The 25,165-nt window shown below is 34.8% G+C and overlaps 1 protein-coding gene across 3 annotated transcripts in view; it reads left to right on the top strand.

Annotated features, from left to right (window-relative positions):
• The first annotated feature begins 746 nt into the window (after positions 1–746).
• Positions 747–25,165, top strand: part of LOC134651937 (protein cueball) — a 58,129-nt gene continuing 33,710 nt past the window's right edge. For 2 of the 3 annotated variants that reach the window (XR_010097146.1, XM_063507059.1), the window contains exon 1: positions 747–973. Coding sequence is in view for 2 of the 3 variants with exons in the window: in XM_063507059.1 (XP_063363129.1) it covers positions 913–973 (61 nt within the window). In the remaining variant the exon portion in view is untranslated. The remainder of the gene's footprint in view (positions 974–25,165) is intronic. The other variant, XM_063507058.1, reaches the window with a different exon arrangement.

Below are 25,165 nucleotides of genomic sequence, written 5' to 3'. Positions count from 1 at the left end.
ACAATAGTTATTTGTTTTACAAGGGGCCAAAATTGTTGTTTAACCGCTCGTGCTAATAGTGATATTATTGATACCTGAGCAAGCTAAAGATTCCAAATTTGAACCAGGAGCGTAGCGAGTGCTTAGAATTTAATTTTGAGTGTTGCGAGTTGCGAGGGTTTTTAAAGCACGAGGGTTAAACAAAAGTTGCCCCCGAGTGAAACACAAAATTTTACACACCAACTCACCAACCCGAAGAAAATATTAACTGTAAGATATCAAACAAAATTAAACCAAATCAAATCCAAATGAAACATTAAATATTTATCATTCAAAATCATCATTTAAAAGTAAATTTCACCAGCAAACATAAGAAAACAACTCAAAATTTGCATTTGATTACTTTGCGTCACATGTGAATAAAATGTAACTTTGCTGTCAGTTTTTGAACAATCAAGAAAGCCTTGTTACGAGTTGGTGTGGTGAAAATAACTATTACCTCGTAATTAAATAACTTCGTGGCCTTCTAACTTTAGTTACCTATGTTGTAAGGATAAAGGCAAACATTTTATGAGATGTCAGGCGGAGCCGGTAGTCATAATTTAATTAGGCCAAAACCTGTATCTGTAATAGCAAGCTAATCATCAATCAGGTAGTTATCATTTCCGAAGTTCCGAACGGCCTCCTACGCTTAGATTGCGATAAGACAGATATGCCGCAATTGCCGCATGCGCGAACGCGAAACTTCTTCAATGAACCTATTGTCGTTCTAGACAGTACTGTGCAACCGGTGACCGCGATTCGCCAGTTTCGGTCTAACACGCGGCGCGAGCGGTCGTGCCGCCCTCTATCAGCCAATCCGCTGAAACTCGCCACTTATTTCCGATCCAAATGTGCTTTTGAATGAGACTGTACCAAAATTTATGAGACAAAATGTGCAACGCGCTGTGTTTCGCCCTATTCGCGCTTTCTGTCAACTTCGTGAAATCATGGGGTGAGTAGTAAAATCAGCTGATACGCGGGAGACACGTGCGATTTTTTTCTGTGTTATATAATATATGAAGGTTATTGTTGAACTAAAAAGGGTTACTATGGACAGTCAGGTTCATTCTTCATTCAGTTAATTGTGATATTTGATTAAATAACATCAATAGGTTGTCAATTTATTTGGCGCCACGGCTCCATTGCCGGGGGAGCGCTAGTCACGTAGGCCACTTCGGTGCTAACCGGCCGAGTTAGAAAGGCGGTAACTCGGTGGATGCTCGGTGATAAACAGTGCAACACAACTGAGTAACGTAGCGTTTCTGCAATGTGGAAAACTGGAAAAGCGGCTAAGAGCGTGAACGTTATCTGAAGGGCATGTAAACATAGCAATCATATTGAAGAGATCAATACTAATAATATTCAGATGTTAATGTTTTTTTGTTTAGTTGACATGACGTGTTAATATCAACATGCGTGCGCTATTAGCATGTTACTTTGCAGTCGTTACATCAAGCTGAATATTTACGAGTAGGTATTTACTCCTACATACGCGACGTAACTGTGAAAATACGCAAGGTCTCGTCGTCAGTGAAAATTATGAAACAATAATGTTCGCTTTCGTGCGTATAAATGTAGGTATTGTATAACAATCAGTCTTCTGATATAGGTACTTACTGCTTTTCACATCACCCATGAGGAAATCATTTTCATTATGATAAAAAAATTGTGTCCTAAAACAGAAAACGGGTACTTTGATCCCTCCTAGCAGGGAGGAAAAGTGCCACTTTGATCCCTCCTAGCGGGGAAGAAAAAGCCCTTTTTCGAATAGGTTTAGTGAAAATTGTTTTGAATATAGAGACAGATAAATACATTTTTTTCCACCACACCAGCTCGTAAAGGCTCTCTTTATTCTTCAAAACCTGATGAGAAAGTTGCATTTATCTACAAGAGTGACATCATTATTAGTAGGCTTAAATAGTAGTTTCCTCATGTTGGCTGGTTGAATTAACTTTTAAGTTAAAGTAAAGTTAATATATCGTTCACTTGGATTTGATTTTTACCTAGTTCGTATTTTCCTCGCGTTGGTGTGGTAAAAAAGTATGCATTTCAGTCGGTAGGTAGTTGAAACTTTGAAAGTTTAAAACCCTCGCAACGCTCAAGGAACCAGTTCAATTTTGGAGTCTTTTGTAACGTGCTGTCTTAAAGGGGTAAATGAAATGGTAAAGCTCCGGCTTGTTCAAGAAAGCTACAGCACGTTAGCACAGTAAAACAAATGAAATTAAACAGTAAAAATGTGGTGTCTAAAAAATGCTTGCTGGGGAACCTAATTCGGAGTTAAATGGTGAACAAAAATTATATTTAAGAACTTTATTTATAACTAAAGAAATTTTCCTGCCTATGGAAGTTTGCGTTTAGGTCTAAACCCGGGACTTCTGTGTGTAACTCTAGTTTGTTGTTGTACTAATGTGACACCTATTTAATGAACTTAGCCCAGTGGAAAGCTGGGCCGCTTGAGAGGTCCAGAATAAAGCTTCACACAGAATTCCGCTTATCTAAAGAAACTAAATTTATTTTAATACTATGTATGTACCAGGATTTCTAAATGTCTTTTATGCTACTTCAATGGTTGCTCATGATCTTAAACTGACTCAAAAATTGCAGCTGGCGCTGATGCCCTTTAAAATTAAAACATGGAATAGACCGACCTCAAGGTGAAGACCTTCCTCTGAAACTGCGGGGTGACAGGCTGGTTTCCCCGTGAAGGCTAGATGCTGAGCGGAGGCGTGGAGCTCAGGATCGCGCACGTGGTATCAAGATGACGTGGCAGAGGCAGACTGCGTGTTCAAATTCCTCGAACCAGGAGGACTCCAAAACTATGCTCTAATTTCTCTAAACTTCTAAGTTGAATTTTCAAAATTGGTGAAATTCTGAAATATGGTGAATTTCTGAAATATCGTGAATTTCTGAAATATCCCGGCTCCTGTAAACCGAGAAATGAATATATTAGCCGACGCCCTTTTGGCCGCTAGAGAAGAAATGAAACAATTTGAAATTTAGCTCACCGCACTGAAAGCTGCTATGACTTCTGGCGGAGCGCTCCCTTCCCTCGAGCAGTAGTCACCCTGCAAAGAACCAAAACCTGGTTGAGAACTAACCCACAACGTTTCGCGCCATTGTGGAGTTGATCACAACTAAATTTCATCTGTACTCACTCAGTGGAGTAACCGAAGGACTCAAACTGCTTCAGCCTTTCCGACCACTATGGCGAATATGTGGTCCTCCAACAAATATCGCTCATGCGAGCGAGTGTCCCCAGAGGGGATCTCATCATGTCATCTTGTGCATGTCATCTTGAAATGACCTCCTCATATGTCAGAGGACCTACACAAAAGTGGGGTTGTAATCCCCTGAAGACACAAATCCTTCGAAAATTCTTACTGATTTATTTAGACAACTCACTCTTGAGCCTAAGAAATATATTTTTGTCATTTAATCTAAAAACGTTTCATTTCAGAGTCCTTTTAGGAGACTGAAGTTCCTGTGTATTGTTTTATATCTAAATTCTCGTTTGCCTAAAAAATCATACCTAAATCATACAAAGTTTTCCTGGAGTGACAACATAAATATCTAAAGTTTTGATTATTTTTACGTATATGACAACCCCGATACAGATAAACATCAAGAGGTGCATCTGAATGCAACAGATTATGCATAGAAGTGCAACCAATCTATTTTATTTAACACATTGTTAAAATCGTTGAAATAAGAAAGGGTATTTTACTATTATTTATGAATCATACCAAAACTAGTTAATTAAAATTTAGGAAAATATACTACGTTACACTTTCTCTCTGGAGTCTTTGGAGTCTCGCTACGCTCGTGGTTCGAAAAATGGAATCTTGAGCGTTGCGTGGGTTTCAAAGCACGAGGAGGAATTTTTCACCACACCAACCCGAAGCAAATATTAAATGTAAAATATCAAACAAAATCAAACCAAGTCAAATTCAAAAGAATGTTATTAAATATTTATCATCCAAAATCATCATTTAAAAGTCAATTCTACCAGCAAACATAAAAAAACAACTCAAAATTTGCATTTGATTACTTTGCCTCACATGTGAATTACTGATAGCAAAGTGCAACTTTGCTATCCGTTTTTGAAGTGCAAAGTAAGCTTTCCGAGCTGGTGTGGTGAATAAATCTTTATCGAACATCGTTTATTCACCCGATATAAAGGGATATATGTTACCTACTATAATTAGCTCCAAATGCCTTGACGAAATAATTAATTGCTATCAAGTAAGATATCGCTTTGACTTGATTTATGTTGCATTGTCAATACAAATGACAATTAATTGCGTTTTCTCCGAGATAAGTGACAAGTAGAGCGAAATGCCAATGTCGCCCTTTAATGACAAAAACATGAATAAAAACAACGGGTTGCACTCAGGGAGTGCCGGCAGAAGTGAAAACTCAATGACTAGTGCAAAATGCACTATGTATAATTGAGGTAAACGCCATCTAGCGTTAGCGTTAATTACTTGAAACCCCTAAGCACATCACTGTTAGTACTCGAGTTATATTAATACCAGTTAGAGCGAAACTCACTAGATGGCATTTAAATCAATAAAGAAAAACTCAATGACATTACATGTAACAATTTTTCGATCAGGTCACGTGTCCGTCTTACGGTCACGTGATCGTCTTACGCTGTCTCGAGTTTAACATATTTTCCCCACCTCAAAAAGTGCACAGCGCCGCTAAAGAAGTTTTCACTTCAATAAAGACTTAGTAAGTATTTTGTATAGGGTCATTCACGGTAATCAGAATCACGGAAAGCCTAAGGTCAATATGAAGCATCTTGCTTACTCTTGCTGTTGCTACAAACTGCATCTTAATTCTCTTTGATCTAGTTTTCAGAGTTATACCAAGATAAATCGGCAACGATTTTGATAGCACACGCTCACACGCAGTGCAAGGGTTATTTTAAACGTCAAACTTCTATGAAATTATGACTTATAAAAATAACAACTTGCACTGCGTGTGCTATCAAAATCGTTGCACACTTTTCTTGGTCTAACTCTAGATAGGAATAGTTGCCATTTTCAAAATTACCCCGGTTTGGTGCCATTCATTGACGATTTTTGCCAGTTTTTGACCCCCTCCCTCCCCTATGTAAGAAAAAACAATAAAAGGCTGACCCCCCTCCCCCCTATATTCGCTATATTACGTAAGAATCTACAGGAAAAATGAATACACGTTTTGTTTGCTTTACTGTTTATTTTTCCAAAAAATCTTTTTTGGAACGAATGAATGGTGCCTTTCGAAGTTATCCTAAAGCACCTTACAGTTATTATTCGCCACATATTATTATTATTACATTCCTCTTGGTTGGCCAATGGAAAACCTCCTGTCATTATCTAATGATTTTTAAATTTGGTCATTACGGCATCAACTCATTATTAGGGCGCCACTCAATTCATTGGCCGAATCGATGAGGTCAAGCGCATGTATTTCAACGGTCTATTCAAATGTATCAGGACGGTCTTATTTTTTAAGAATTTTCTAGTAAGATACAATTGTTCTATTAGGCAATGTTGGTTGTTCTGGCCGAAGGGTGTCGTGTTTCGGAGGTTCCGGGGCAAACTGCCGAATCCGACACAAGACCAAACGATTCAACGGAGCCACGCCGTTTCGTCGCCTAAATAGTGTTTAGTTTTTTAAGTTTATATAAAATGCAATATCTGGGAGACCGAGCAAAGCTCGGAAAACATATAAAAACTCGAAAATGCGCGTTTTCCCAGGTTTAAGACCTAGCTAGATCGATTTTTCGCCCCCAAAAACCCCCATATAGCAAATTTCATCGAAATCGTTAGAGCCGTTTCCGAGATCCCCGAAATATATATATATATATATATATATATATAAATAAATAAATAAATAAACAAGAATTGCTCGTTTAAAGGTATTAGATATATATGTTAGTCTGTAAGGTATTTGTAATATGAGTTGTTGCCTGATTTAAAATGTTAAATAAATAAATAAATGAAAATACCTATGTACCTATATAAAAAATGGTTAAAATAAAAAATTGTTTTCGGTTGGTCTTAGATACAATGAATACTCGTAAGTATTCATAAAACTTAAAATGCTTCCTACACCTATATTTCGTTTTAGTATTAGAAAAAAGGTTAAGTAATTATTGAAAAACACTTTTGAAAAATAATGGCCAATATGTAACAATTACATTCTTTTGCTTTCATAAGTAATAGTTACCTACTGATTTTCGAGCGTACTTATTACAATTAAAAGACACGTCGCGTAGTATTTTTCTAATGCTACAAAAAAAGTACTATGGTTAAAATATATAATTATTGTCCGTTCAACAAACACAAATGTCAAACAAACGACAATCACATTAACCACATTAATCAGTAATAATATGCATGTACTTACTAGAATAAGTAGTTAACTAGGACATGCCTAACGGCCGAATGTATTAAGGTTCAGTAGGTATATTTATTGTAACATCCCATGTACCATATTATGATGATTCTCGTCGGCTGTCTATAACGGAATGGCAGAGCCCAACCAAGGTTTCCTCGAGCTCCGACCTATCCCCTCCATTCACCAGCTCGTCAGTGTTGCCAGTATTATAATTAAAGTTTCCCAATTTGTCTTAAATAACATAAATAAAATCTTGCCATGTATAAAACATAAATTCATCCAATATTCTTAGGCCACGAAATTCCAAAAATCATGACATTCGGCCATCCGCCTTCGTGCAGCCTCCGGCGCACGAAACATTTAAAATATCCAGAAACCCAGATTTATAATTAATTTCGATTATTCGTTCGTGTCAAATAATAATAAAAGATCATTAGTTAATGGTCATTTATTACATACAGTAATCATTACATTTATTGTTTAATTGGCATTTTATTACAAACCATTACATAATTACACTAAAAAAAACAACTTAGCAACCATCTTAATAAAATCTTATTAACAATCAGGCCTAAATGATATACATATTAAAATAAAAGACAATGGAACACACTTAACTCTCATCATAATCATGACATTCGGTACTTTTTGGGATTTTCGGTCATACAATTAAATTTGCCTAACTATCTATGTCTCTTCTCTATTATTATTATTTTTTTTAATCATTACTTGAATCACTCATTGTTGAATCAGTAGATTCATGATCACTTTTGTAAAAATAACAACACCTTGAAGATATTTATCCATTTATTTTCTTGTCTTCTTCCAATTCACAATAATCTCTTCTCTTGACAACCGCCTGCTAGCACGACTCAACAACCAAAGAGAGCTGTCCGCCAAGTGTCTTTCTTTTTATACCCAACCAATAACAGTCTTCAATTTCAAACTACCCTTAACTTTAAAAACTTATTAAGTAGGTATGCTAGGTCTTATTTCAAACTACCCGTAACTTTAAAAACGAATTAAATAGGTATGCTAAATACCAAAAACCCTACACTCGTCCATCCTGACTCCGTGTATGTCCTCATACACGTGCCAGGTGGAAACCCTACACTTGGCCGACAGACTACGTATACTACTTAACAGTGGATACACTAATCGCATAGGATACGAAACAGTTTCAATCAGGTATCAGCATGTCAAAATCTCAAAAACATCATCTAAATAACCTTTCGTATGCCTGCCACACAATTTGGACTAGAATTTACAGTTTCAAGGTTATTAATTCAGTGGTAAATTTTGACTAAAGCATACGAAGGGTTAAAATTGTTACTCTTCTGCCGGAGACATCCTGCTGGAGACGGCTCGCACCGGACTCTGGCGGCGCGAGGCGGGCTCCTGCTGGAGACGGCTCGCACCGGACTCTGGCGGCGCGAGGCGGGCTCCTGCTGGAGACGGCTCGCATCGGACTCAGGCGGCGCGAGGCGGGGGACGTCGGTAGAGGTGCGGCGCTCAACTTGCTAAAAATATCCAACATTGGGTTAATAATCACAACAGTGTACACCTTGACTAGTAATTCAGGGTAACAGATCATTAATTGCCATTTATTATTCGATTTTCATGAGTAATGATCATCTCTATCTGCAGGTAGATAGTACACGAACCAATTCAATTCTCGTGACTGAAGCACTATCAATCTTCCTGCCATATATAATATGAACCAGTTCAAATCTTTTCTAAAATGGTAGTAGGTACTTAGCTGTGTCAGCACACGAATCAAATCAAATTCTCGTGGCTTCAACATCATTTTCCATTATCATGTCAAGAAATCTTCAATTATAAACCTCACTCTTGAGACAGGAATATTTCCCGAGAACCTTTCAGTAACTTTAACCCTGACTATAATTTATAAAATATTACTATGATGAATAACAGCGATAATTAAGTAATTATTGTGTACAACTTGACCTATTATGTTCCCATTATCAATGCATTAATCATCTGGTACTAAAAACCTATACCTAATAGCTCCCCTCCCAATGTTTTCAGAGAAGGTCGTATATTCTAGCTTGTTAGGATTTATCCAAGCTGACAAAGTACTTAGTCCATCAATTGCAAGACGCGTTGGGATTTTCAGACTATTAGATTTTTTTATAATATGCATATTGTTTTATGAAAGACTTGAACAGTATATTAATTCACTAAACGTCTTTACAGCATACCAAATCCCGCAGTTCGGGAATAAACATAGCACCTAAATAGGCGTGTTTCCGCAGAAAAAGGACCAGTAATATTTTCTCTACACGTTGAATTAAATAAATTATACGTTTCAAATGTTACATGGCAGACATAAACGATAGAACTGCAAAAACCTGATGTTTTACCTATCCGTACCTTCCGACTTGTTCTAGAATACAATCAAAAATGTATACCATGGAATCGCATATTTTGTAACTGAAATATGGTATCATTTAACTACTGGGGTGATTACGACGACGTTGTAATTATGTTTAGGTTGTAAGAAAACTGCCCACGCAACATGTATCACCAATATCCACTCAGAGATTTCTTCAAGGAAATACTTGCGTTAATTGAGATCTACATACTGGAGCTTCGCCTTTTTGTAAACATAAAATATTAAGAATAAATCTTTTAATTACGATTTGCGCACTAGTATAAATATAATTATCAAATTTCAAGTTCGGCAGTAAGTAAAGTATAAAAGTGAATTCTTTACCGCAATACGTGTCTTTAATAACCTCCCAGTTGAAATTAATATCTCTTATTATTAAATTATCTCTTAAAAACTGCCTCAATGGTAATCTACTATTATTTGACGAGTTTTTTATAGTTCATGCATTATTTAATATATCAGCTTATCTAGTAATGAGATAATGTTTATTATTGTACATCTATTTTTATCAAGTCTTAATTTAAACATAATATTTAAACATAAAAATATAACCAATAAGAAGCCATCACTCCTCCTCGATCTCGGTTTAATTGTGGTGAGTTCTACAGGTTCAACCATGCACTCTTCATTATCGCTTATATTAAAATCATCATATTAAAATCATTTCAATGTAATGCTGCAACATTAACTGCAGTAACCTATGAATTAAAAATATGATTCAATAATTCAATGATTCAATAATTCAATAATTCAACGATTCTACAATTCAATAATTCAACGATTCTACAATTCAATAATTCAACGATTCTACAATTCAATAATTCAACGATTCTACAATTCAATAATTCAACTATTCTACAATTCAATAATTCAACTATTCTACAATTCAATAGTTCAACGATTCTACAATTCAATAATTCAACGATTCTACAATTCAATAATTCAACGATTCTACAATTCAATAATTCAACGATTCTACAATTCAATAATTTAACGATTCTACAATTCAATAATTCAACGATTCTACAATTCAATAATTCAACGATTCTACAATTCAATAATTCAACGATTCTACAATTCAATAATTCAACGATTCTACAATTCAATAATTCAACGATTCTACAATTCAATAATTCAACGATTCTACAATTCAATAATTCAACGATTCTACAATTCAATCAACCAACGATTCTACAATTCAATCAACCAACGATTCTACAATTCAATCAACCAACGATTCTACAATTCAATCAACCAACGATTCTACAATTCAATCAACCAACGATTCTACAATTCAATCAACCAACGATTCTACAATTCAATCAACCAACGATTCTACAATTCAATCAACCAACGATTCTACAATTCAATCAACCAACGACTCTACAATTCAATCAACCAACGACTCTACAATTCAATCAACCAATGACTCTACAATTCAATCAACCAATTACTATAATTCAAGCCCAATAACTATAATTCAAGCCCAATGACTATAATTCAAGCCCAATGACTATGAATTATGACTATAATTCAATCAACCAATGACTCGATCATTCAATAAACCAAACGACTCGATCATTCAATAAACCAAACGACTCGATCATTCAATAAACCAAACGACTCGATCATTCAATAAACCAAACGACTCGATCATTCAATAAACCAAACGATTCGATCATTCAATAAACCAAACGACTCGATCATTCAATAAACCAAACGACTCGATCATTCAATAAACCAAACGACTCGATCATTCAATAAACCAAACGACTCGATCATTCAATAAACCAAACGACTCGATCATTCAATAAACCAAACGACTCGATCATTCAATAAACCAAACGACTCTATAATTCAATAAACCAAACGACTCTATAATTCAATAAACCAAACGACTCTATAATTCAATAAACCAAACGACTCTATAATTCAATAAACCAAACGACTCTATAATTCAATAAACCAAACGACTCTATAATTCAATAAACCAAATGACTCTATAATTCAATAAACCAAATGACTCTATAATTCAATAAACCAAATGACTCTATAATTCAATAAACCAAATGACTCTATAATTCAATAAACCAAATGACTCTATAATTCAATAAACCAAATGACTCTATAATTCAATAAACCAAATGACTCTATAATTCAATAAACCAAATGACTCTATAATTCAATAAACCAAATGACTCTATAATTCAATAAACCAAATGACTCTATAATTCAATAAACCAAATGACTCTATAATTCAATAAACCAAATGACTCTATAATTCAATAAACCAAATGACTCTATAATTCAATAAACCAAATGACTCTATAATTCAATAAACCAAATGACTCTATAATTCAATAAACCAAATGACTCTATAATTCAATAAACCAAATGACTCTATAATTCAATAAACCAAATGACTCTATAATTCAATAAACCAAATGACTCTATAATTCAATAAACCAAATGACTCTATAATCCAATAAACCAAATGACTCTATAATCCAATAAACCAAATGACTCTATAATCCAATAAACCAAATGACTCTATAATCCAATAAACCAAATGACTCTATAATCCAATAAACCAAATGACTCTATAATTCAATAAACCAAATGACTCTATAATTCAATAAACCAAATGACTCTATAATTCAATAAACCAAATGACTCTATAATTCAATAAACCAAATGACTCTATAATTCAATAAACCAAATGACTCTATAATTCAATAAACCAAATGACTCTATAATTCAATAAACCAAATGACTCTATAATTCAATAAACCAAATGACTCTATAATTCAATAAACCAAATGACTCTATAATTCAATAAACCAAATGACTCTATAATTCAATAAACCAAATGACTCTATAATTCAATAAACCAAATGACTCTATAATTCAATAAACCAAATGACTCTATAATTCAATAAACCAAATGACTCTATAATTCAATAAACCAAATGACTCTATAATTCAATAAACCAAATGACTCTATAATTCAATAAACCAAATGACTCTATAATTCAATAAACCAAATGACTCTATAATTCAATAAACCAAATGACTCTATAATTCAATAAACCAAATGACTCTATAATTCAATAAACCAAATGACTCTATAATTCAATAAACCAAATGACTCTATAATCCAATAAACCAAATGACTATCAATACTCGATACTCGATACTCGATACTCGATACTCGATACTCGATACTCGATACTCGATACTCGATACTCGATACTCGATACTCGATACTCGATACTCGATACTCGATACTCGATACTCGATACTCGATACTCGATACTCGATACTCGATACTCGATACTCGATACTCGATACTCGATACTCGATACTCGATACTCGATACTCGATACTCGATACTCGATACTCGATACTCGATACTCGATACTCGATACTCGATACTCGATACTCGATACTCGATACTCGATACTCGACCAATAAATAAACAAAGCAACAAATCAATCAATTCACAGAAAATGTGCCGTTAATGAGCTAATTATTGTCCAATTTTGTTTATAATCAGATGGCATTATAAATGTGGAGCTTCCTTGCAGTTCAAATAGAAATCACAAAAGTTGGTCAAAGGTCTGACCGGCTGAGAACCACTCATAGATCGTATCTATTATTTCGTAAGATAAGATATATACGCGTTATTATATCGCATTGACATATTTAGGCAAAAATTTCTCATAATTGGTACACAAGTAATAGTTTCTATCGGTTCATCAAATTTATTTTTCTCAACTTATCCTCTGGCAATATATTCATCTTATACTTATGTTATATGTGCTAGATGTCGATGAACGAGATGAAGTCAAGCAATTCACGGTATCTAACACACATTACCATATCAAATCATTCATAATATAATAGTAAAAGTAGGTGTACATGACCTGATGTCCAGTGGCGCGTGCCTCTCGCTAAGGCTGTCGAAGCGGGGTTACTCCCGACTTTCACAACAGGACTCTGCTTCGGTCTGGATTCCTTTTTCACTGCCGCTGTTATTCCAGCTACATTCCCTTTTGCGAAGACCGAGGCTTCTGGTGTTCGCAAGCGCCGTTGATCATCATGAGTCATCGTCAGCCATATTCTCCAACAACTCGGCATGAAACGTAAAAGTATCCGGTGTTACATATACCTATATACTATATCATAATACCTTATAATAAGGTATTATGATGACAAAATAATGTTTAATGGTAGTTCAAATTATAAACATTCATTTATCTCAAAAACTATGCGTCGTAGCAAAAAAAAATGACTGAAAATTCAATGCCCCGTTTGCATAGTAAGCCATCTACTTATATTCCACAAATTTTAACATTAAGGATCAAAATCAAAACTCAAAATCTTCAATTAAATTGCGAGACCTGGTTATAAATCATAAATATCAATTTATCTCTGAAAGTATGCGCCGTAGTGAAGAAATAATGAAAATTAAGGCACCCTTGAATACTCCAACCAACACATATCAAGACCCACGTGTTAACATATTCTGCCTAATTCCCACATGTGTGTGGGTAAGTAAGTAGCAAAGAAGTTAATAACTACAGTCACGTATCTATTTATTAAGAAGAACACGTGTACTTGATTTTGTTAACTGAACATTATTATGCCTAGCTGTCGGTGGCATGGTGGTTAAATACTTTGAATTCTCGACCAACTGACGCATATATTCTTATGATTACACATTGATATTATGTCCATTTAATTACATTTATGGGTCAAACTAACCTAAGTTTAACTGATATGCAATTATTAATAAATGATGCAGGTACTCATTTAAATTAAATAAAAATGTTACCAGTACCATATTTCTTACGTAATCCATTAGAATTTCGTATAGTTAATTAATTATCTCCAAGCTCAGAATAAGGGTCATGTTATCAGTTATCTCACTAAATCAATAAGTAATAGCAGTAGGCGTGTACTTACGTTCTGCACACTTCTGAAGTGTAAAAATAACAACACCTTGAAGATATTTATCCATTTATTTTCTTGTCTTCTTCCAATTCACAATAATCTCTTCTCTTGACAACCGCCTGCTAGCACGACTCAACAACCAAAGAGAGCTGTCCGCCAAGTGTCTTTCTTTTTATACCCAACCAATAACAGTCTTCAATTTCAAACTACCCTTAACTTTAAAAACTTATTAAGTAGGTATGCTAGGTCTTATTTCAAACTACCCGTAACTTTAAAAACGAATTAAATAGGTATGCTAAATACCAAAAACCCTACACTTTCGACACTTAATGCTTTGATATTGATCCATGGTCTTAAACGATCGGCTGATACTACTGTAGAATACTTCCTAGCAGTCGAGAATCCTGGCACCGAGGCTATTTTATATCTATCATTTCCTAAAACTTTTGTTATTTTATAGGGTCCGATGAATTTTGGCAATAGTTTTTTACTTTGACCTGGGTTTTCATTAAATGAAACTTTTGTCAGTTTAACTAAATCATTTAAATTGTAAGTCCTAGCCGGAATTGTTTTAGAGTCATGATCAATTTTCATTTTACTTTGCTTTACTTTTATTCTTTCTGATACGGCATCCCTAACTTCATCTAAATTTCCTGCTTCTTGTTCGATTTCATTTGCAATTTCATTGAATACGTAATCGGTATTGCCCTTTAGTTTATAACCAAACATCAGTTCAGCAGCTGTCTTGCCTGTCGTTGCATTAACAGTGTTGTTAATCCCGGATTGGACGTTAGCAACTACTAAATCCCATTCATTATCTTTATGTCCCATACTCTGCGTAGCAATAGCCTTTAGTACTGTTTGATTGAATCGCTCCACTTGTCCGTTAGCTCGTGGGCAAGCGACAGCATTCAAAACGTGCTTAATATTCTTTTTTCTACAGAACTGTTTAAATTGTTCTGATGTAAATGCAGACCCTCGATCTGATATAATTCTTTCTGGGTCTTGAAAGTCTTGAAATATATTTTCCAATACGCTTATTGTCGTAGAACTCTTTGTGTTTTTAACAGGCTTCACAAAAACATATTTGGAAAATCCATCTACGATTGTCAATATATGTGTGTTTCCTCGTTTGCTTTTTATGAAGGGGCCTAAATGGTCAATATGTATTGTTTGAAATGGTTTATTGCTTTTTTCTATGGGGTATATGTATCCTTTTTTCTTAGGGTCATTATCTTTATTGTATGCACAGTTGAGACAAGCTTCTACATACTTCTTAATGAACCTTCCCATTTTAGGGAACCAATACTGACTTTGTATCCTTTCAACTGTTTTCTTAACTCCAAAGTGGCCAATTTCGTCATGATTCATTCGACAGACTTGCCATCTCGCGCCTTTGGGTATTACTATACGTAATTCATTAGAATTGCCCTTAATTTTTCTAAATAGTGTATTATTCTTAAAAACATAATGTTTCTTTATGTCTTCAAATTCGTCATCAATTTCCGGCTTTAATAATTTAGCAATATGGCTTATTTCTGGATCTCCTAATTGCAATGTTAGGAGCCAATCACTTTGTTGTATTCGAAATACTGTCATTACGTTATCCGGGTAACAATCATCATCCCATGCCTCTACAGGGTTGCGACTCAAGGCGTCGACGTGAGCCATTCGATCTCCTGCACGATGTTCAATTTCGAAATCGTATTCTTCCATTTGTAAAATCCATCTCGCAACTCGCGGTAATATGTCTTTTTTACTGCGTGTAAGTCGTAAAGCCTTACAGTCGGTAAATATTTTAAAAGATGTCCCCAACAGATATGGTCTAAACTTTTTTAATGAGTTGACAACGGCAAGCGTTTCTAGTTCATAGGAATGGTAGTGCTTTTCTTCTGGTGACGTTTGTCTACTAAAATATGCAACTGGTTTTAGAACTCTAGGATTTTCTTGCCACTGCATTAATATACCACCAATTCCCACAGAACTAGCATCAGTGTGTAGTTCGGTTTTAAGTTTTGGGTTGTACAAAGCCAAAACTGGCCTTTGACATAATATTTCTTTTAACGTAAGCACTGCTTTAGATTCCAAATCAGTCCATTGCCACGTTACATCTTTTTTCAGTAAATTTGTCAAAGGGCGTGCTATTTCGCCAAAGCCTTTGACAAACTTTCTGAAATAACTTGCTAATCCCAAGAATTGTCTTACTTCATGAACGTTTGTTGGCAAAGGAAAATTCTTGATTGCTAGGGTCTTACGTTCGCTGGGTTTTATACCGTCTGCTGAAACATCGTATCCAAGGTAGTCGATGGATGATGTAAAAAAATTACACTTTGACAGTTTCAATGTCAAGCCGTGTTCTCTGAGTAACTTTAATACTTCTTCTAATCTTTCTAAGCCTTCTTCAATTGACTGAGTTGGTATCAATAAATCATCCATATATGCTAATACAGAATCAAAGCGTCTGCATCCGAGAACTTTATTAACGATTTTTTGGAAGACTGCCGGTGCATTGGCGAGCCCAAACGGCATGCGGTTGAATTCATAGTGACCGTCTGGAGTCACAAAAGCCGTTAAATGCTTACTTTTTTCTGATACTGGAATTTGGTAGTACCCTGATGACATATCGAGTGTGGTAAAATATTTATTTCCACTCAAATTTGCTATTTGGTCATCAATGAGGGGAAGAGGATATCTATCCTTGACGGTTTTAGCATTAAGTGCCCTAAAGTCAACGCAAAGTCTTTGTTCCCCTGTTTTCTTTTTGACCATCAATATTGGACTCGCATAGTCAGAAGTAGACTCGCGTATGATATCATTATCAATTAGTTCTGTGACCATCTCGCGGACTTTGGCTCGTTCAGCATGGGAAAGTCGATAAGGCCTGTAGACTACAGGTTTGTTATCAGTGAGCTGAATATCCATTCCATATTTCTGATCTACACATCCAATTTCTTTTAAAGAAAGTGCAAAGCAGTCTCGATAGTTGTTAAGCAACTGGTGTAATCTATCAAACATAACTGAGCTGACGTTACATCCTACTTTGATGTCTTCTTTACTTAAAGGAGCCATATCTCCCGGGCTGATGTTATTTATTTTCCTAACATTGCATATACTCGTTTCAGCAAGTGGAGTAGCTCGTGTTAGTACCTTACCATGGTTAAGATCAATCGATTTATTTGTACTATTCGACACAAATATGTAACCTTTTCCATCCACTATATTGTAAACACCCTGATGTACATAGATTTCTCTCGTTGGATTAGTTTGAACTTTACCTTCGACGTAAATGTCACCGTTATAATTTGGTTCAGTATGAACTGATACCAATTGACTCTTACTTAAATCAACTGTCTCTGAAATTATTAATTTCACGCTAACTACATCTGAAATTACATGGGGCTGATAATAAAAATTAAGACTTTTATCATCTTTTAGTACACATACTCCTGGCAACTCCGTGAAGTTTTGGCCTATCAACAGTGGTTCCTTTAGAAGGTAATCATCAACTACATATAGTTCAACGATAGATTGGACCTCGTCAATTTTTAGAGAAGCTTGTGACTTAAAGAGTGGTTTAACATAACTATCGCCAAAGCCTTTTATAACAGGCAAATCAGTAAATGTTTTAGGCAAATTCAATTGGGTTGCTATCTTACGCTGGATGAGGGTACAGTCTGCTCCAAAGTCAATATAGGATCTCATTTCATCTTTATTTATCTCAACAATTTTACGAAATTTTTCATTATTAGGGTTTGAATCAATATTCAGAACCCTATGGACAACATTAGCGGATTCATTTTTAATTGAAGAGGGATTTCGATTCGTACAAGCCTCCGATTTGTGACCAACTCTATTACAATTCCCACATCTCAATAGAACTTTCGGGCAACTATTGAATCGATGTCCCTCTTCGTTACAATTAAAGCATCTTGAATTTGCGGTAGAATTAGCTGCACTTCTATCCGATTTTTCTTTCTTCACCAAACACTTATTAGATGTGTGGCCTTCAGTACCGCAGCGAAAGCATCGTATTTGTTTTCGTTGAAATCTGCTATCATTTGAAACTTCAACGTCCGAAACTCCTTTTTTCTTCTGGGTAGTCGAAAACGAGTGTACAATAGGTTGCTGTACTACCAAATACTTCAGCAGGTCTTCTGGTTCGGTGCATTTTAATGCTTGAGCACTATTTTTTAAAGATCTATCTGTAATCCCATGGATCAAACAGTCTATAGCCTTTTTTCCGGTTATCTCGCATCTGTTAAGTAACAACAGTTTATCATAGAAATAGATTCTTAAACTTTCGTCAGGTTTGGTTTTTCTTGCAAGCATTTCCTCTAAAATACTAGCAAAATTATCTCCAACTGGAAACGCTCGCCTCAATTTTGCTTGCCAGTCAGCCCATGAGAAGTCCAGACTCGGCAAGGAGTATAACCAGTTCTTTGCAGTTCCAATTAATTTTTGTGTTGCAAAATGAGATGTTTGCCTGTCGTCCCACTTATAAATATGTGCATACTCGTTAACTTTGTGCAACCATTTTTCTATGTTCTGTGCTTTATTTTCAGGATCAAACTCTGGCAATGCGTTAAGCATTTGATTAGCACTAATAAAGGTTTTGGGACTGTTTCTCGAATCAATTGCTTGTATCAAATCAGCCAAATTAACTGAGACGTCTCGAATGCACTGACGTTTAGACGATGACTCTGTATCTTCGCTTGCATCGTCAAATATCTGACGTGCACGTTTCCGTAATATCGGAATTTCATCTGAAGAATTCGAGGAATTGCTAATCAGCCTGTTTCTTCGCAAAAGTAGCCCTCTCGATCTGCTTGACTGCGACATGGCCTATAACAAAAATTCAAATAATATAGTTTCATATAAACCTCTTTTTCAACGAAATTTATTGTATGAACATAATAGCACAGACATTAGCGACTATTTATTTAGGTGTCCGTATTCGCTTGCCATGATTTTGTTTCTCGTTCGATTACACAACATGTTGTTTATTGTCTAGGTATTCACATATCTCAAAATTACACTTGTAACTCTCAACATCAAAATAATTATATCTCTGAAATCATGTCATGACCTCATATGACTTTCAAAACAACAAATCCATTATAAATTTATAAGTATTTCTTTCGAAAATTGTTGTCTTTAACATAGTTATCATCTGGCACTGACAATACAATAATTCTATAGCGTTGTATAAAACAAACTCATTACTCGCTCGCTCTCATGTAAATAAATATATTATTTATTGTTGTCCTAAAAAAAACTTGGGTTAACTTCTCCTAAGTTACCTTCGCTTGTGTTAAACTACCACAATGCTCTCTCACATTGTTATGTACTTGCATCATGTACCCACATAACTTCGAATCATACTAATAGATCATATCGGATAGTAATTTTACACAAGCTCATGTAAAATTATCATAAATTCTTTCCAAGTTCTACATTGTCAATTGAATAAAATTATCTCATAAACATCTCTTACATAATGCTCATGTAAACTTACTATAGGTAATACACTCTGACGTTACAACGAACTATCACCTTTTAAATTACATACGCTCATAGTCATGTAATTTACCATTTTAGTCATGTATTCATCGTCTAATTTACATACGCTCATGTAAATTTACAATAATGTACGTTCACATTATGAAGTACTATCGTCGACTAATTTACATACGCTCATGTAAATTTACCATAATGTACGCTCACATTATGAAGTACTATCTACGTCTAATTTACATACGCTCATGTAAAATTACCATAATGTACGCTCACATTATGAAAAACTATAATCGTCTAATTTACATACGCTCATGTAAATTTACCATAATGTACGCTCACATTATAAAGTACTATCATCAACTAATTTACATACGCTCATGTAAATTTTCCATAATGTACGCTCACATTATGAAGTGCTCTCATCATCTAATTTACATACGCTCATGTAAATTTACCATAATGTACGCTCACATTATAAAGTACTATCATCAACTAATTTACATACGCTCATGTAAATTTTCCATAATGTACGCTCACATTATGAAGTGCTCTCATCATCTAATTTACATACGCTCATGTAAATTTACCATAATGTACGCTCACATTATAAAGTACTATCATCAACTAATTTACATACGCTCATGTAAATTTTCCATAATGTACGCTCACATTATGAAGTGCTCTCATCATCTAATTTACATACGCTCATGTAAATTTACCATAATGTACGCTCACATTATAAAGTACTATCATCAACTAATTTACATACGCTCATGTAAATTTTCCATAATGTACGCTCACATTATGAAGTGCTCTCATCATCTAATTTACATACGCTCATGTAAATTTATCATAATGTACGCTCACATTATGAAGTACTCTCATCATCTAATTTACATACGCTCATGTAAATTTATCATAATGTACGCTCACATTATGACGAACTATCATCATATAATTTACATACGCTCATGTAAATTTATCATAATGTACGCTCACATTATGACGAACTATCATCATATAATTTAATTCGACACATTCTAACATTCTATCAATTCAACACCATAAATTATGTCTGACATACTAATTATTTCGCATTTTAGTGCTGTCCAATGACACATTCTATTTTACTACTGCCAATTCACTGATCTCTTATGGATTTAACTAATACTGCCGCAAATAGATACTTCTAAAAGGGTAAAAATACTTATTAAAAACAAAAATCTAACATGCTCGATGTGTAAAAATAACAAAACAAATGAATTTATGGTCATGACATGATGCCTCAGATACTGATGTCTAGAAATAAATCATTTAATATAATCTTTATCAATTCTCATAAATACATTATCTATCACAATAAACTACCTGACAATTTCTTGTTTTCACTTAATAAGATTGCTCCGATATTTCAAAATAAATATTTTAAATATCACTTCGTTTAATTTTATATGTACTGTGGTCGTGCTTGATTAAAACCACCTTACACCATTTTATTTCATGCTACTCGTTTTATTCTATTAGTGATAATGCCTTACTAAAACCCACAGAACAAGTTAGAATGGCGATGCGAGCAGGGTACGTGTCGCCGCCGGTTTTGAGCAAACGCTCGCATGCTACTCGCCCGCGCTGACCGAAAACGAAGTAAACATGCCTTGTTGCGCCACAATAACCTTCAGATTAAGAAGCCAGACATCAAATCCGTCTAAAGGAGGCGTATCCATTCACCAGGCACACAAGTTTTTACTACCGTTGCGCGAGTGTTAGTAAATGTGGAGAGGAACGAGCGGCGACACTGGTTCCGATACTAATTGCGCGCGATAGCCATTCTAACCTCTTTAATAATGTTGTGTGCTAAAACCAATATAACTTGAAGGCCGTAGCTACTTGTGTGAGAGTTGTGGCTATCAATTTCACATAACAGTACTTAATCGTTGAATTAAAATACTTAAAACTTGTTACCTATTCAAAACGTAAACCTTAATCATATTGTACCTATTACACAATAGCCTTAGTAGCGGACTTTTGCAATTATGTTTTGAATATTTAAACATACCCTCATTTCTGCGATAGAAAATTAATTAATCATGCTAATTCAATAAAGGCTATTTGAGCAATCATCGCTACTGTTTGCCAGCCTAGTTAAGGAAAGTATGTGCTACAAGCTATTTCTCGATAAAACTTTCCTAACATCAGTACTATTTAAGTATAATCTGATTTAATTAAATCGACCCTTAAATAAAATAGAATGATGCTAAACTTACGTTTTTTCAAATAACGCACGAGCCTCCAAATCTTCTGGTGGGTTAGTGCTCCGTGACCACTTCTGAATTATGATGATTCTCGTCGGCTGTCTATAACGGAATGGCAGAGCCCAACCAAGGTTTCCTCGAGCTCCGACCTATCCCCTCCATTCACCAGCTCGTCAGTGTTGCCAGTATTATAATTAAAGTTTCCCAATTTGTCTTAAATAACATAAATAAAATCTTGCCATGTATAAAACATAAATTCATCCAATATTCTTAGGCCACGAAATTCCAAAAATCATGACAATATGTTCTTGTGAATAAATGATAATTCAATTCAATAAAAATTCTGCGGATGTGCGTTAATGAATAGGTATACAGAGGTTGTGTCATCTTCTGACCATCGACATTAGTTCCTATCTAGGGCAAACGAAACTGGGACACGGCCGGCAAATTCGGGCATATAAGAATCATAAAACATTTTATTTAATAATCATTATGTACTTGAAACAGTTTTCGCGAGGTAATGGCTGCCGAGCGTGACCACAGTTATCTCCTCCATCTACTTGATCTACTGTAGGTAGGTAGGTACAAAGAAATACAACATTTTTAATCAACAATGAAAATAAAAGACTGCCGTATTCGAACTTCAAGATATTCACAAGAGACGACACGTACTAGACCCATTCTTTCTAAATACGTTATAGTTTAGATATCAACTATAGTTCTCTTTTGCAGCGCAATTCGGGCAACCAATGCCACTTTTACGTTAGACAGAGTTAGATATCTATTAGATGTGAATTGGATTTCTAAGTCATGTCTTGTGGAAATCGTTCAAGAGTATCTCCAGAATCACGGAAATGTCAAATTTGACAGGTTAGATCGTTATCGTATCTTGGTGATGTCTAAAAGATATCTAATAGATGTCTACTTCAAAATCCGAATCGGGCCCAGAAACAGTTTGAGTAGGTATATGTAATTTCATGAGGTCTCATACGAACTTGTCATGTTGAAAAAAATACATTTTTACGTTAAATTTTTGTGTGTAGTTAAATCTTTAAAAATATATTTTTTTAGTTATTTTTTCCCATTAAGTCGGAGGGGGTTAGGTACTTATAATTCTTTATAGTCGAAATAATCACCTTTATACTCAATGCGCGTGAGTTTGCGTCAGTCAGTTGGCAAAATTCGCAGATCATTGACCTTACAGAGCTGTTATTCCTATTGACCACAACCACGAAGTCCAGTATAACCGTGACATTGAGATCCGTAACAAATATCCGTAACCGGAGATCGCACTATACTGGTTCCTATGAAGAAGAGGTGATGTCAATTGTTATAAAAAATCCTCTAGGAAAGAGGAAATTTCTTAATGGGGCATTAAAATTCAATGACCTATTTTCAAGCTTATCAACTAGTGAGATTTTGAGCCATATATCTAGTAGAATTATGCGAACGTTCGTTCACTACACCCACAGCTTTTAATACATAAATTATTATATTAGAGAAATTATTAAAAAAAAATACGTAGTTGGAAATACCCAAATATATATGTAGTTGGAATTTACCGAGGTCATTTTTTTGGGCTGAAATCCCTAATCTTAAAACAAAAGGTATTGTTAAGAGCAGATTGTAGAGAAAGATCATCTGATCAAATCGGAAAAACCAGAAAGGTCAAGAGTAGCCTAAATCAACGAGAATCTATGGGGAGATTGGGGAGTATTCCGATTAAGTATTTAAAAAGTGAAAAAAAAAAATTGAGGAGCAAATAGTATATTTTACTTTATTTGATGCACATGAACGGTTACTGTATGCTAGTACATACTTGCTAATAAACAATTCTAACAATAGAATCTTATTCTAGTCATATTGCAATATTACATTCGCCATCTATGTTAGCAATTTATCACCTAGCTAGAGGTAGGTTACCTCTCCGGAAAACAGGCGTGATTATATGTATGAATTAGACAGGTTCCGATAGTGCAGTAGGTACGGGTAGTAGCTAGAAATTTAGGCATAATGCCAAAGAAATTACATTAAATTTATATGTATAGTACATGCGTAGGTATGAAGCAAGCGATGTAGGTATGTACTCAACCAAAAATATTCAAATATTTATAGTATACAGTCTTGATAACATTATCGTTGCTACTAGATATTATTTTTAATTCCCATTAGATAATTGTCAAAACTTCACAGTCGGATATCAATTATGAAGATATGGCGCACTTATGTGCACTGATTACAAGGTAGGTAGGTACTTATATAGGTATTATCTTTTTGATTAAATGATAAGAAAAGGACAAACTAGAATTTTGACGGATAAAGATTAAAACCAACATGAAGATTACATAAAATCGATTAAATTTCGTATTTCTGAAAGCGTTTATTAAGACAAATATAGGATTTCCATGCATCTCAATCAATCAAATAAAGAAAAGGGTCCTTATGATTCATCTGCAATGATTTTTTATCATAATTTCAAATGGAAACGTGCACTTGACACATAAAGAACCCTTCTGTAATGGAAAGCCACAAATATTGTTTTACTGGGTAGACTAAATTTAAAAATGACTTGATGATTAACATCCGAGTTAAGTACATTAGAACCATTTTAGGTACTTATCTGGCAAAAAATAACATGTTAAAATAAATGGAAATTTCCAGTCCTGATTTCAATGGGCTGGTTTGCTAACTAGCTGTTGTTATTTACAAACAATTGGACTGTAACTTCGGAAGAACAATTGTTTTCGTAGGTACGTTCTTATATTTAAACCAAGAATGTTCACGCGTTGAATTCACGTGACAACATCGCAGTACTTAATGACAATATGATGCGAAATAACCTTTGCCATTTTTTTGTACAATTATCACGTGTTCACGCGAGTTCTGTTATAACTAACCCCAACCGATTCAACCGAAACTTGTTATTAGAGATTAGAGTCTGTTAGGAAAAAGAAAGGTCATATAATGTATTGGTTCCCTTATATTCCGCGACTCTTCACTTTCCGCAAAGAGCATAATGTGTCCCGCTCCCCTTGGGCAAATGAGAAGCCCTTTCTTCCGATGTATTTAAGTAGTCCCATTAATCAGTAGGCATAAAGTGTCAAGTTCGTCCATCAATATATCATACCTAGGTTAATTTAATTTGGTATCGAATATTTTTTATAGAGTTTGTGCGGAAAGAGAAGTCGTGGAATGTATGGGGCCGAATACATTCCACGGCTCTTCTCTTTCAGAACAGACTATTTTTTACATGTTGGCCAACTTAGGCCTAGATAAGAGCTTTTTACTTTTAACTGCTTCAACCTGTCCAAGATATTCATTATTCAGCCATGATGCAACAAGATGAGAAGGAGAGATAGTGAGAGATTTTCTGTGACCAATACCACGATTTCAATTTATATAAGATAATAACTTTTAGGTTGTTATTTATGCCTGTTGTATGTTAATAATTAAAATAAAACAAAGACTGGAAGAAGACGAAGATATGTTTGAGGTTTTAGCCTTCCCGAGAACACTATGGGAGGGCGAAGGACGAATAATAATTACTTTTGGTATCTAAAGAATGTTATTATGTGTAGATATAGAATGAAGAAGACTATTTTATTAGACGTCAGTG

The sequence above is a fragment of the Cydia amplana genome, chromosome 11, assembly GCF_948474715.1.
Source record: "Cydia amplana chromosome 11, ilCydAmpl1.1, whole genome shotgun sequence".
Lineage (NCBI taxonomy): Eukaryota > Metazoa > Arthropoda > Insecta > Lepidoptera > Tortricidae > Cydia > Cydia amplana.
The sequence above is the reverse complement of the archived record's forward strand: the minus strand, read 5'-3'. Positions and strand labels throughout refer to the sequence as shown.